At 43.7% G+C, this 14,990-nt stretch overlaps 1 protein-coding gene across 1 annotated transcript; it reads right to left on the bottom strand.

The window, feature by feature from the left end:
- Window positions 1-1,640: 1,640 nt before the first annotated feature.
- On the bottom strand, window positions 1,641-6,305 carry LOC121932841 (cathelicidin-related peptide Oh-Cath-like). The gene is made up of 4 exons (XM_042471853.1): window positions 6,096-6,305; window positions 4,547-4,678; window positions 4,091-4,177; window positions 1,641-2,098 (listed from the first exon to the last, which is right to left on the bottom strand). The coding sequence occupies exons 1-4, from the start codon at window positions 6,303-6,305 to the stop codon at window positions 1,907-1,909; spliced, it is 621 nt and encodes a 206-aa protein (XP_042327787.1). The 3' UTR covers window positions 1,641-1,906.
- Window positions 6,306-14,990: the final 8,685 nt, after the last annotated feature.

The raw sequence follows: 14,990 nt of genomic DNA, 5'->3' as shown, positions 1-14,990 counted from the left end.
CAAACAAAAGCACAAACGTTACTTAAAAGAACTTCCTTACAGATTGCAATCCCTATCTATATATCTATATATATGTTTCTATCTAGATTTTCTCTAATCAAAGTATTCTTCGTGACATCTATACTTATACCTCAGTTACAATTATTATTTTTGTTGGCTTGTGTTTAAATTTAAATAGATTCCTCATATTCTCTCCAATGGCATTCATATAAGTCCAAACTAATTATTCAAAACAAAAAACCATAATCATCATATATTACGTTTTATGTAAGTTAAGACAACATTAAGTGTATTATATCAAACCAGTTTTACCATATTCTTTTCTCATATTCTACCATTAACCAAAATACTAGCATTGATTATTCCTTTATCTTGAATTCTTCCTATAACGCAAAGGTTTTCTCTATTCTTAATCTACGTAATCCAGTTATCACTGAGTGAATATTCTTAATATAGCTATTAAATAATCTATTAGATGGAGATAGATGCCATCTATACATCATTTTCAGATAATTCTCTTTGTAATCCTGGCAAGAAGTAAATTTAATATATAAATCTCCATGCTTTTCCCCAAATCAATTTGCTGGCCAATATCTTGTGACCGCTTTATCATCACGTTTAATCGATTCCCATTCAAATTCTCTTTCTTTTAGCACTTTATAATACTTTGCTATATGCTGCTGACCTCCTCTTCTATAATTTTATCCATCTCATTCTGTTCTGCAAATCTTTCCAGTTTCTTATCAATCTTAAATGTTTCTGATAATTGTTTATACAGGAAGCAATTATTATTTTTTCCATTCTCTAGATACATCTTCTCTAGATATCATTTGGACTTCTTTATTTTTATCTAGTCTTTTTATATCTTTATATCTGATCAAAATTTCTTTCTCTTTCCTACTTCTTTAAAAAAAAGGTCTCCTGTGTTGAAACCCATAAAAGGGTTTCAAGTGGAGTTTTAATTGGATGAAAGTGTGGCTTTGGTGATAAAGTCCCCCTAAGTCCCATTAGCCCTAGGAAGCATGGCTGGGGATGCTGGGAGCTGCAATTCAGCAACATCTGGAGGTGAAATCGAAAGATTTCATGGCCGGCATCCATAGTTTTTTGTGGGGTTTTTGGCCTATGAATCCATGTTCTAGAAGAGTTTCTTCCTGACGTTTCGCCAGCATCTCTGGCTTTGGCATCTTCAGAGATTGCTGACATGGAAGAGAGTGGGGTATAGATACTGTTGGTTGAGAGGAAGCGATTTACATATTAATCTGTGTATTGTTCACAGATGTACAGAGCAATACACAGATTAACATGGAAATCACTCCTCCCAACCTAGAGTCACATACTATGTACAGACCCCTCTCTCTTCCAGGCCAGCCTTCTCTGAAGATGCCAAAGCCACAGATGTTGGTGAAACGTCAGGCAAAAACTCTTCCAGAACATGGATTCATAGCCCAAAAAATCCACAAAAAACAACATCCGGAGCAGGGACGTAGCTAGGATTTTAGGAAGGGGAGGGTCCAGACTAAGTGCCACCATTATAATGGGGCTTGAGTGCAGCGGCGCAGCAGCACACACCATTCATTTTTCTAATGGGGGGGGGGGGGGCGCACCTCCACCCCCCCCCCCCGGCTACATCCCTGTCCGGAGGGATCCGTTATTCCCACTCCTGTCATATAGTGATTTGAGAGAAAGCGGAAAGAGAAATGAATCCCAGGAGGAGGCAAAAGTGATGTTTATAAGGGGTTTTGGAGAAGAAGAAAGGCGTCAACGAAAGGAAAGAGCAGGAGGAGAGAGGCAGAGGATGCAAGAGGAACAGAGAGCTGGTCGGATTTCCAAACTGTAGAAACATAAGAACGGAAGGACGAAGGAGGAGACCAAGAAAACCAAAGATGGTTCTTCTTGCTTCTCCGCATCATCTTTTCCCAATTGCTGGGGCTGCTTTGGCTACAATGAGCTTCCCGGCTACCATAATAATCTTGTCTGTGACAATCCTGCGGACGGTTTTCCCCAAATGCTTGCGCAGACGTCGCCCAGCTTTCCTCAACCGCTTCCTCAACCGCTTCCTCAGCTTCTTGAACCGCTTTACACGCCTGGAGTGCTTGGGCTAGAAAGGAAGAGAAGAGAAGAGAAGAGAAGAGAAGAGAAAGGCTTCTGGTGATGGACTCATTCTTCAATGGGGAGCTCGGGGCAATAACTCCTAGAATCCCCAGGCAGCAGCTTCCAAAATTCCTCAGCCAACATGGTTGGTGGGAGTTGCCATCCAACAAGCCTCTTTGCCCAACCAAATCCCATGGATATTTATCCTCCTGGCTCCTGGGTTTTGCTTTGCTGCAAACTGAGCAGTTCTCTTACAGTGTTTCCTTAGGATCTAAAAGGCACCCCCCCCCCCAGATTTACCCCCCACTAAGAGCCTTATTGCATTATTTGGAACAAACCCAGCAGGCAAACAAAGATAAACTTTCTTTTCCTCCTTCCGCATTTCTCTCCTTCCCTTCAGGTTGTAAAAGCTTGGGAGAGCGTTGCAAGAGTGTCGTTTTTGCCAAACTGATTATTTCAGCTTGGAAAACATGACACTTTTATGACCCTCTCCCATGGTTTTACAACTGGAAGAGAACAAAAGAGAACCACGTCAAGCGGAGGGAGGGGGGAAAACGTGTTTCGCATCTCTTCATTTGCCTGCCGGTTTGTTTAACAATGCGACAAGGAGGAAGGAATACCAGCAATCTGAGATACGCAGACGACACCATACTCCTAGCTGAAAACCTCACAGCCCTGGAACAACTACTAAGGAAGACCAAGGAAGAAAGTGCAAAGGCAGGCTTACTGTTGAATATAAAGGAAACCAAAATAATGACCACTGAAGACCTTCCCAAGTTCAACCTAGAAATAGTCAAAGAATCCCCAGACCTGGGATCAGTCATTGATAGAAACAGGGATGGCAGCCAGGAAATCAGAAGAAGATGAAGAATGAGGAGGACAACTATGAAAGAACTAGAGAAGATCCTAAAATGCAAAGATATACAAATGAGGACAAAAGTTAGAACCATAAAAGCCATCATGTTCTCTATTGCCATGGATGGATGTGAGAGCTGGACGGTTAAGAAAGGAGGAAAATCCATTCCTTGGAGATGATGTGGGGCTGGAGAAGAGGGCTGAGGATCTCATCATGGACAGCAGCCAAAGGGACAAACCAAGGGCTCCTGGAGCAGATGAAGCCAGGAAGCCTCCTTTTAACCATCCATTAAGAAGCCAAGCCCTTCCTCCAGTCCATCTGCCTTGGTCCAGGCCTCGGAGGTGGAGAAGATCTGCTGGACCTGATCCTATTCCCCACCACCACTCCCTTCTCCTTTTGTGTCGTGTCTTTTAGATTGTAAGCCTGAGGGCAGGGAACTGTCTGACTAAAAGATTTATGTACAGCGCTGTGTAAATTTACAGCGCTTTATAAATAAAGGTTCATAATAATAATAATAATAAGCCAGAAACCTCTTTGGAAGAAGCCAAAGGGACCAAAGTGAGGCTGTCGTACTTCAGACATATCTTGAGGAGGAAGGACTCCTTGGAAAAGACCATAATGCTGGGAAAGGTGGAGGGAAGGAGGAAGAAAGGAAGGCCACAGAGAAGGCTAACTATCTCACAAAACTACAGATCCCATAGTTCCATAGTGTGGATGCAGACCTAGTAAAGCGGTAAGCTTGCTACAGTTTCCAAGGCACCTTGTCTATTTGCCAAGACTCTACAAGGGTGTCTGTATATTTATTTAAAGGGACAAAGTGTGCTGGTGCCTCACCAAACTACAAATCCCAGGGTTTTGTAAGATGGAGCTATGTCAAAACTGCATTATTTCCACAGTGTAGATGCATCCTATGTTTTAACCAGGATTTAAAAAGAGGTCTCCAATGTACTGAATTATATTCTCCAGGTAAGTTCAATACTTTGGATAGCTCCTTTAGAGCGATATAAAAAGCCCAGCATGGATTCACCGTCCCCCTGATCTGATCTGGGACAGCTACTATGCCTCTCTGATTATGGCTGCATCCGCACTGCAGAAATAATCCAGTCTGGCAGCACTTTCACTGCCATGGCTCCATGTTCTTACCTGTTCCTCACTGATGACGCTGCAGGTGAGGACGGCTGCAGGCGGCTGTTCGTTGAGAAAGGCGTAACCAAAGCATTTTTTGAACAGCTGCAAAAGAGAAAAAGAGGGGGTTAAATCTTCTTTTTTTTGGGGGGGGAGGCGTAATTTCATCATATTTCATTTCTTAATTTCCTGCATCATGCAACTAAAGAATAGCCTCTCCTCTCCTCTCTGTCTGACAGAAGGTGCATCTACCCTGCACAGTTATATCAATCTTTTACCACTTAATTGCCATGACTTCATCCAATGGAACGATGGGATAGTTTAAAAGGAAGGGCAGCAGGGAGGGAGATCTCCTAACCTTCTTGCAGAGGGATTTTTAGAGTTTGAGAGTCACCACCAAGAAGGCCCTTTCCTCTTGTCCCACCTGGAAAGATCATACCAAGGAAGGCCGATGGGCCTTTGGCCATCCCTTACCCCATGGGCTTTGAAGGCGCACTCTTCCTCCTCCTCATTGTCTTCAAAGTGGGTTGGATTGGTCTCTGGCGGGAGGCACTCTGCCTCTTTCAGGGTGAAGTCCAGCTCCTGGGCATTTACCGAATTTGGGTCCTGAGACAGAAAGTAACCAAACCAGAGGCATCAATCTGTAAGGTCTATCCATGCACACTGCAAAATTACAGCAGCTTGGCATCACATTTACCTGTCATGGCACCGACCTGGGAATCTGGGATGGGTAGTTTGCAGAGGAAAATAACAACTCAGAGTTCTCTAGCACAGTCCCCAGGAATGCAGCAATAGAGGACTCCCAAGTACCTTAAATGTATGGCTTCAGCATTTTTCAGTCCCTTCAAACTGGGATTTTCCAGGTTTTCCGAGACAAATAGAAACCCAACACAAGAGGCAAGTGCTAATGTTGTCACAAGTATTTTATTATGAGGTGCAGTTCTTGGAGGGCATGACACATGGCACCTTAAGCATCAGCCACAGCTGCACAGAATGTGCCATTGACATAAAGGCCACTGAGTCTGATAAATGAGGCAATTACAGTGAGCCTTCCACATTTGCTGAGGATAGGAGCCCAGGACCCCCGTGGAAGTGGGAAAAAGCAAATAAGAACAACAACTCTGTTTTTAATCCAAGAGAACACCTCTCTAGGAATCTCTAGGTCAGTGGTTCTCAAATTTCCCAATGCCACAACCCTTTAATATAGTTCCTCATGTTATGGTGACCCCCAATCGAAAGAGGATTGGTGTCTTGGTTCCTGAGTCCATCGGAAATAAGTGTTTTTTTATGGTCTTAGGTGACCCCTGTAAAAGGGTCACTTGACCCCCAAAGGGGCCGTGACCCACAGATTGAGAACCGCTGCTCTAGGTCCTCCAATGCGACTTTATGGTCAACATCTGGAAGCTGACCACAGAGTCATGCTGGAGGACCTATAAAAGAGCCCTGATGGCTCACAACGGTTAAATGCTGGCCCTGCACCCACAAGGTTGCGAGTTCAATCCCAGGCAGGGCTCCAAGGTCCATTCAGCCTTCCATCCTTTCGGAGGTCAGTCAAATGAGTCCCCAGCTTGTTGGGGGCAATTGATTTACAGATTGTAATCCCTTAGAGAGTGCTGAGTTCACTGCTAAGCTGTATAGAAATGTAAATGTGAGTCCCTATATTGGGAGAAAGACGGGATATAAGAAAATAAAATAATAAAATGATATAATAAATGCTGTTGCTGCAAGTGCCTAAAGAGATGTTTTCCCTAGTAATCTCTAAAGTCCTCCAGTGCAACTCTGTGGTCAATTTCCAACAGAGTTGCTCTGCAAGACCTAGACTTTTCCTAGAGAGCAGATGTTCATCAAATCTGCAAATAACCAAATCCGCCAAAGTCAAAGCCACAATCGTGGAGGACTGAGTGTATATCTACCCTTTTTTTCAAGGCTGTGCTCTTTCTCTCTCCAGCTCTGAGGATCGCAGAAGAGAGGCCAGGCTCTCCAAATCCAGGAATAAGTAATATGGGTAGTGGTCCTGACTTACCCACTCGGGGTGAGGAACAGCCTTGTAGAGCAGGAACGTGATGTTGTCTCCCGCATGTTCATTGTAGAGGTCGACGGAGAGATCCACTGCCTTGGCGTAGCTCAGCGGCGTTTCCCTCCGCCAGGAGCAGTCCTTGATGGTGGCCGAAGCCACTCCGACCGCTAGTACGACTCTCCAGAAACCACTTGCCATCTTTGGCACCGACGGCATCCTCACCCAATGCACCTCCTTGGGGCTGAGGTAGTCCTACCAGGTGCAAGAGACCTCCTTTTATGCACACATGTCCTGGTGCATAAACTACGTGGAAGAGATGCTGGGGTTTCCCCTTGGAAATGGCAATGGCCAGTTCTAGTATCCCTGCCTATGCAAAGCAGGGAGGTCTCTGATATCATGGGACAGGGAAGAAAGGGGCTTTCTTTTCTTAATGGCCCAAACCAGGAACCAGGTGGGCACACGGCGAGGAGGAAGCAGATGCCAAACAAGGGACAGAGGTTTTAAAATAGAAAGACTGTTCTTTGTTGGAGTCCTTTGGAAAGGCTCAAGGGGCCTGGATGGGGACCAAGGCCCTCAAGTGCATTTGCTGAGTGTTTTCTGTTTCCAAAAGGCAAAGAAAGGGCTCTTCTTGGGCACAACCTTTGGAGAGAGTCTCAAGATGCCAGAAATGGAGCAAAGAGGGATGGACAAAGATTGTAAAAATGGCTTGTTTTGGACTATATTTGCCATGAACAGAACTTGCAGTGGTCCGGAAAAGGCCAAGTGTGCACACTTTCTCGCTGTCCATCTGTTGTTGTTGTTGTTTTGTTGTGTGTATTCAACTTATGGGGACCCTAAGGGTGAAAAACACCCTGTAGAAATAATCCGCTTTGAGACCGCTTTAACTGCCCTGGCTCAATGCTAGGGAATTCTGGGATCAGTAGGTTTGTGAGACCTTTAGCCTTCTCTGTCAGAGTGCTCTGAGCCACAATCAACTACAATTCCCAGGATTCCCTGGCAGAATAAAATAGAGGGGCACTATTGCTTCCCTTGATCTAGACACTATACTCTTATTGATGCAGCCTAGAATTGCATTGGCAATTCTTGACTAAATCCCATGGATCCATCTGCACTGCAGAAATAAAGCAGTTGGACATCACTTTAAGTGCCATGGCTCCATGCTGCAGAATGCTGGGAGCTGTAGTTTTGTGAGGCAGCCGCACAGAGAAGGGCCTGATTGAATGGGTCTGCTTTAACAGATTCCTGCTGGCAGTTGCCATCAGAATGAGAAAGGATCCTATTCTGCGGAAGGGTGAGGAGAAAAGCAGATTGACACACAGAGTGATCAAAAGGGAGCTTTCAGGAGCCTGGTCAATGCATGCATGTTTTGCATGAGTTTCAAGAAAGGGCTACTTTTGCAGCCCTCCGCTGTCCAGAGATGGACGTGATGGAAATCTTGATCTCTCAGTCACATAGTATTTGGCAGGTGGGAAGAGACCCTTTCAGCCATTTTTGGAATTCATTGAATTGAGATGCTTCTTTGACTTTGTCAGATCCATCCTGTCCTATAAACAGTAGTTCTGCTCTCAAGGCTTTATAAAGAAAGGAGATCATTGTTCTTCTGCACACCAGGAATGCAAATGGGGGAACTTTGTTTTCTAAAAGCAGTATGTCACCCAGGCCCAAGGTAATGCAGATGCTGATGTATGTCTTCTTCTGTGCAAGGGCAAGCCATTCTATTTCGCAACTCGGATGGCAGTTGCAAACTCATTTTACAAGCGAATAACAGTGAAAGTGGAAAGGAGACAGTTCCCACTCCAAAGAAGGAGGAATCATAATGCAGTTTGCACAGTTTGCTTTACAACTGTGTGTTAGTTTGTGTGCCTACTGCCCTGGTCTTTTAAGTGCTTACTAAGCCTTTAATACACCTCTTGTGTCAAGTTTTCCTTCATTTTTTCTCCCCAATTGCGCATGATCTGTTTTTCCAGCTATACATTTTTTTCTCCTGCACATTTTGTCCCTCTGTACTTTTTCTTTTTCCAATCCAGGGGATTTGCATTGACTCTCCGTTCAAGAATCGTCCCTAAAGATCTGGGTCATTCTTCACCAATTAAGGTGTCCATTTGTTGTTGTTATCCACCCTTGAGTCGATCTGGACCCCTGGTGACCCTATGGATGAGTTGTCTCCAAGACTCCCCCCCGTCCTCCATTGCAACCCTATAAAACCCACAGTGACCTCCTTCATGGAGTCTATCATCCATCTGGCGTGTGGACGTCCTTTCTTCTTCCTCAGTCTCTCCACCTTTCCCAGTGTTATGTTCTTTTCCAATGAGTCTTTCCTTCTCATGATGTCTCCAAAAGTATGACGGCCTCAGTTTGGTCATCTTGGTTTCCAACTTGATCTGCTCCTGGACCCATGTCCATGGGATCCTCATTACTCTTCTCCAGCCTCACATAACCTCAAATGAATGGGTTTTCTCCCCATCATCTTCCTTAACTATCCAACTCTCACCTCCATCCATGGCAATAATAGGGAACACAATGGCTTCTATGATTCTAACCTTTGCACTGAGTTGTATGTCTTTCCATTTTAGCATCTTCTCCAGTTCTTTCATAGACGTCCTTCTCATTCTTAACCTTCTTCTGATTTCCTGGCTGCAGTCCTCGTTTCTAATAATAATAATAATAATAATAATAATAATAATAATAATAATAATAATGTTTATTTATATACTGCTTTTCCAAATTAGATCAAAGCGGTGTACAACAGGAAGTACAATACAAAGTCAACATAAAACATAACAGGCCTCTCTCCCCCTCAAGATGGTGGCTGAAGGGAGGGCTTTTTCTTCTTTCAGGCAGGCAGTTGGAGCTATCTATCAATGTTTGATCCCAGCAATGGGAATCCTTTTACTATTTCTATTTCTTCATTATGTAATTCAAATTTTGTAACTTCTCTGTGGTCATTGTTTTTGTTTTCTTTATTTTCAAAAGTAGTCTTCCTTTTGCACTTTCTTCTCCAATCTTCCTTAGTAGTTGTTCGAAGTCTGTGAGGTTTTCTACTAGTAGTATACTAGTAGTATGGTGTCATCTACATATCTCAACATGGTTGATATTCCTTCCTCCTATTTTCACTCCTCCTCCTTCTGTGCCCAAGCCTGCTTTTCTTATAGTATGTTCTGCATGTTTTATTCTGCATGAATGTTTTACCTTGGTTGAAAGAAAAAGCCGATGGAGTGGGATATTCAACTAAGGTAAAACAATTTTCCTTCTTCTTAAATGTGGACCGGATTATCACGTTTGACCTCTACATCTTCCAAATGACTCCTGATGCAAAAACATGGGAAACCTCTTGAGGAATCCATTGACTTTCCTTACAAAGAGGCCTATGGCCTCACAGGAATGGAGACCGATTGGATTGCAAAAGAGGGTCCGAGTTGAGAGGCCAATGGACTTTGAATTCCCTGGATTTTGCATATCTCCCAATTGCCTAAAGCATGGCCAGAAGGAGGAGGAACCAGCCTCAAAATGTACTCTCCTCCTACCATCCTCACTAAGGGCAGAAACAACAAAATGCAGGCACCTGACCAACATCTCCAATGGTTTTTGGTTTGCAACCTCTTGCCTGATGAAGAAGAAGAAGAAGCCAGTGGAGCTTCGAAAGCTTGCAATGAGTAGATTGTGCATTTCAGTTGGCCAAGAAAGGCATCACTGTTTGGTGGGATATTGGTTGAAATTGCTAAATGGCCATCACTGATACCCCTGCATATTTTCTAAGTGTTCAAGACAAACATACTTACAATCCTCATATAATGTGAAGAGTCTATGCGCATATATATATATAATGTATATACAACCAGAGATATCTTAGATGTGAGATGGCCGCAGGAGACAGGGACAAAGTGGATATTTAGAGAGCAATAGACAGGGCTTTTTTAATACTGTACATGGGTTATCCATAATCCTTAGCAGTGGAGAGGAAGGACTTTGCTTCTGCTTTACTTTCCTCAGAGTCATTTAACATGGACAAATTCAATGGTCTTCCTGGAAACCTTTGAGCAGAAGGGCTGACATTAAACAGGGAAATAGAGCATGGTTTATAAACTCCAGTTATATCCACAAAAGAGGGGCCATTTCAAGAAGGTTTTCCCTGCTGCAAGGAAGCCTCAGAAAAGGGCACAGTTTGGGAAGGTTAGTTCAGGACTCATTCTGTGCCAAATTTGCCATTTCAAGAATGACGATTTCCCCCATTGCAAGAAAACACAATTTTGGACACTTTCTTGCAGCCGGGAAAAAAATACTGAAATTGCCAATTTTGCCCAGAATGAGTCCTGAACTGAAAGGACTCTTCAAAAACTGTGCCCCTTTCTAAGCCTTTTTCTGCAGCAGCAGCAGGGCAAATATTCTTGAAGTCGCCCCTGAAGAAGCCTTTTGGGGACGTAAATAGGGAAGAAAGACCCTCTTAGCACTGTCCTTTAGGGCAGATCCTGCAATGGTGAGTCAGTCCTCAGGCAAATCCCTTGATTCAATGGATCTACCCTAGTTGGGATCAACAGTCGGATTCTGGAAGGGACAAGGTCTCTTGCAAGTGAAGAGAAATAGCTATTGACCAGCTGTTCCCATGTCAATGGGGCAGTGAATCCGGTCCAGGGTTTAGTCTCAACCAGATTGACCACCCCTTTGGGTTTTCTTTGGTCCCAAACTGGGAAAAAGGCAGGATGTCAAATAAAGAAGGATGCAGACAAGCAAACCAACATTTTTGGAACCACTGGAGTTTGGACCCAGATTCAGAATGGATTCACCTCTTTCCCGAAAGAGTCCCTAATGTGCTCATATCTCAAATAAATGCCAGCGTGATCACGATGTGAAAATATATGTCTCTCCAAACCAGTTATGGCTCTTTCTTCCAGAGACTCCTACAAACTGGAGGAGAACCAGCAAGACCCAAGTTGCTGCTTTTTTGGACCCATTTTGGGAAAGTCAGCAAAGGAGGAGGAATGACCTGGATTCTACTTTGGGACTTTGGCTCCCTCTAGAGGCCAGAATGGGAATGTCTCTTCTCTCCTTGGATGCTTCTTCCACACTGTGGAATTAATGCAGTTTGACACCGCTTGAAAAGATAAGAAGATGACACGAGACACGAGGAAATAAGGATAAAGAAACACGAAATAATTTCTTTTATTTTAACTTTTTCGTTTTTTAGGTTATTTGCTTTATTTTTTATTTTTCTAAATTTTTAATTGATTTCTTATTTTATTTCCTATTTTATTTGAATTTTTTTTAATTTTATTTTCGAATTTTATTTTCCTATTATTTTATTATTTAATTTATTTTAGGTTTTTAATTAATGTTTTATTTTCTTCTTTATTTAAATTTTTGAATTTTAATTTTTAATGTAATTTTTAATGGTTGTTCTTTTCTCTTTTCTGGCTGAGAAGGCTGTAGGACTGAAATGCAGCCAGAGGAGGGCGCCCGAGAGCAAGCCCTGAAGCGCTTTCCCCAGTGACGTCACAGACCGCAGAGAGAATAAGAGGACCAGGAGAAGCCTCGCTAGCGACACCCAGCGGTGGCGCATAGGGCTAACAGGCCGGAAAGCGAGCGGTCGTGGCCTGGGTTGTAAGAGCAAGCCCTGGGTGTCCCTTTTGCCAAAAGGCGGATTAATAAAGAGACACATTTATTATTTGAAAGGATTTAATTTTTCCCCGCAAAATGTGGAAAAACGATTATTATATTAAATGATTATTGTAATTATTTGAATTACTGTATTTTCATTTTCTATTTTCTGCCTCTGGAGGCTGCAGTGTGCAAATGGGGCCACAGGAGGGCGCCAGAGAGCAGTTCCCTGGAGATTCCTGGGGAGTCCCCTTCATTGGAGGCCCTTAAGCAGAGTCTGGATGGCCACCTGTAAGTTAGGCTTAGATGGAGAGTTCCTGCATGGCAGAGGAAAGGGGTTGGACTGGATCAGGACCCTTCTTGGGGTCTCTCCAAACTCTGTGATTCTATGATAAGAGGACAGACTGTTTTCTGTAGGCTTGCAAGGTGGGTTAATGGTAGTTTGCTCTGTTAACTTGGTCTTGATTTCTGAATATCCATTCCAGCCCCTTCTTCTGCCATGCAGGAATGCGTAGAGACCTAGAGATGGAAAGGATCCCCAAGGGCCATCCAGTCCAGCCCCTTCTTCTGACACTTTAACTGCCATGGCATTATTATTATTATTATTATTATTATTATTATTATTATTATTTTATTAATATAGTGCCCCATCCTATGGAATCCCAGGGTTTTTAGTTTGTTGGGGAACCAGAGTGCTGTGAGACAGAAGGCTATATAGAGAGCTATCATTGCAGAGGCTGCATCTGCACTGCAGAAATATTGCAGTTTGAGACCACTTTTAACTGCCCCGGCTCAGTGCTAAGGAACTCAGGGAACTGTAGTTTTGTGAGACATTTAGCCTTCTCTATCAGAGAGCTCTGGTGCCACAAGGAACTACAATTCCCAGGATTCCCTAGCATTGAGCCAGGGCAGTTAAAGCGGTTTCAAACTAGATTATTTCTGCAGTGCGTTTTGGACCTGTAACTCTGGAGACCTGGAATTCATCAGTGATACCTTTATTGTCCAACCGGAATGTCCAATATACTTGCTGCAAGCTTTTGAAGCTCCAAGTATATTGTGCATTTCGGTTGGACAATAAAGGTATCACTGGGCCTGATTCCCACTACCTTTTAAACCAGATTGCAAATCAGTTTGAAATGGTTTAAATGGCCCTGGTTTACACTTGGACTGGGGTGGGCCACACACTAGACCTATTTAACCCATACTGTATTAAACTAGACCCATTTAACCTGCGCTTTGGATAAACCAATTCCGCACAAGTGTGAACCAGATGTGGATCGGAATCTATTTAAATTTGCCCTTTAATTGGCCGGAACGAGTCCATTTTGAATCGATTCGTTTGTCAATGTTAATCACAAGTGGGTTAATTGTATTTTATTTTGCAGCAAGAAAATGCAACCGGGGCAAATGTAGCGTGAACCGCGCTCCGCTGCTGAACTGATCCATTGATTCGGATCATGAAGCGATTCATTTGTAACTGGGGATACGGCCATTGATGAATTTTTGTTTGTATTTCTTAAATGGCCAGCCAAGCTGAATGTTTTCTGGAGACCAGGATTCGATTCCCTTCTTGGGAAGGACTTGAAGGCACACAGCAGCAAGATGCACCCCAAATGTCCCCCTAAACCTTTGCTCTGTCGAGGCCAAGGCTTCTTCCTCTTCCCTGACTTTTGCTTCATGTCTTTTGGGAGCCAGAAGCCACGCACTGTCCTTCCTCCTCCTTGCTATGCGGCGGGTGCCAACGGCCAAAGGAAACGCCAGTTTGTTTGCCAATTCATCAAGGTGGGAGATCGGTCGGAGGAGAAATCTGTGGTCTTTCTTGCAAAACCATCCCCAGGATGGAACAGCAGGCAGCAAAAGGGAAGAGAGGACGCAAAGATGGAGTCAGCATAGAATCACAGAGCTGGAAGAGACCCCAAGAAGGGCCATCCAGTCCAACCCCATTCTGCCATGCAGGAAATCCAAATCAAAGCATCCCCATTGACAGATGGCCATCCAGCCTCTGCTTAAAGACCTCCAAAGAAGGAGACTCCACCAAAATCTCCAAGGGAGCAATGTGTTCCACTGTCGGACAGCCCTTACTCTCAGGAGGTTCTTCCTAATGTTGAGGCGGAATCTCTTTTCCTGGAGCTTGCATCCATTGCTCCGGGTCCTGTTCTCTGGAGCAGCAGAAAACAATCTTGCTCCTTCCTCAATATGACATCCTTTCAAATATTTAAACAGGGCTATCATATCACCTCTTAACCGTCTCTTCTCCAGGCTAAACATCCAGAGCTCCCTAAATCTTTCCTCATAGGGCTTAATGGTTTCCAGACCCTTCACCATTTTAGTCGCTCTCCTTTGGACATGCTCCAGTTTCTAAACTTCCTTTCTGAATTGTGGGGCTCAAAACTGGACACAGGATGATTCCAGGTGGGGCCTGACCAAAGCAGAATGGAGTGGCACTATTACTTTTCTTGATTTAGACACTATACTTCTATTGATGCAGCCTATAATTGCATTGGCCTTGTTAGCTGCCGCATCGCACTGTTCACTCATGTTCAACTTGTGGTCCACTTGGACTCCCAGATCCCTTTCACATGGCCCAACTTTCTAGTCTATTCAGGTCATTTTGAATTTTGATCCTGTCCTCTGGGGTTTTAGCTATTCCCCCTAATTTGGTGCCATCTGCACTTTACATTGGACCTCTGCTCAAATATCGTCCAACTTTCCTCATTTGGCAGCAATAATCGCAGTTAATCCTTGACCATCCCATCATCTCCTTTGCTTTTAAGTAACAGCCTGGCTTCTGCATCTCTTCTTCCTCCAACTTGCTTCAGTGGCTGCCAACTGAGTTCAAAACCCAAAAGGTACAGTTGGCCCTCAACATTTGCAGCTTTGACTTTTGAGATTTGACTATTCACGGTTTTGATTAATCTGTTCTCTCTAGCAATCTCTAGGTGCAACTCTGTAAGTTGGCCATTGAGTTGTGCTGGAGAACTTAGAAGTTATAAACCATCCTAGGCACAAAATACTGTTTGAAGACACTGAAATTCTGGACCATGCCAACCACTAATAAGTCAGGATGCAAAGGGAAGCCATTGAAATCCACAAACACCTGGACAATTTCAACAGGAAAGAGGAATCCCTTAAAGTAAACAAGGTTTGGCTACCAGTCCTGAAAGATAGCAAGATAAAGACAAATGCAAATGAGAAATCTCCCAGGGTCTGGGGTTTCCCAGCAGACAATGAGTACTAACCAAGCAGACATTAGTCCTCTTGCGCAGACCCTCACCCCCTGAGGACTGCCATCAGCAACCAACGATACAC

The sequence above is a fragment of the Sceloporus undulatus genome, chromosome 6 (genome assembly GCF_019175285.1).
Source record: "Sceloporus undulatus isolate JIND9_A2432 ecotype Alabama chromosome 6, SceUnd_v1.1, whole genome shotgun sequence".
In the NCBI taxonomy this organism is placed as follows: domain Eukaryota; kingdom Metazoa; phylum Chordata; class Lepidosauria; order Squamata; family Phrynosomatidae; genus Sceloporus; species Sceloporus undulatus.
The sequence above is the reverse complement of the archived record's forward strand: the minus strand, read 5'-3'. Positions and strand labels throughout refer to the sequence as shown.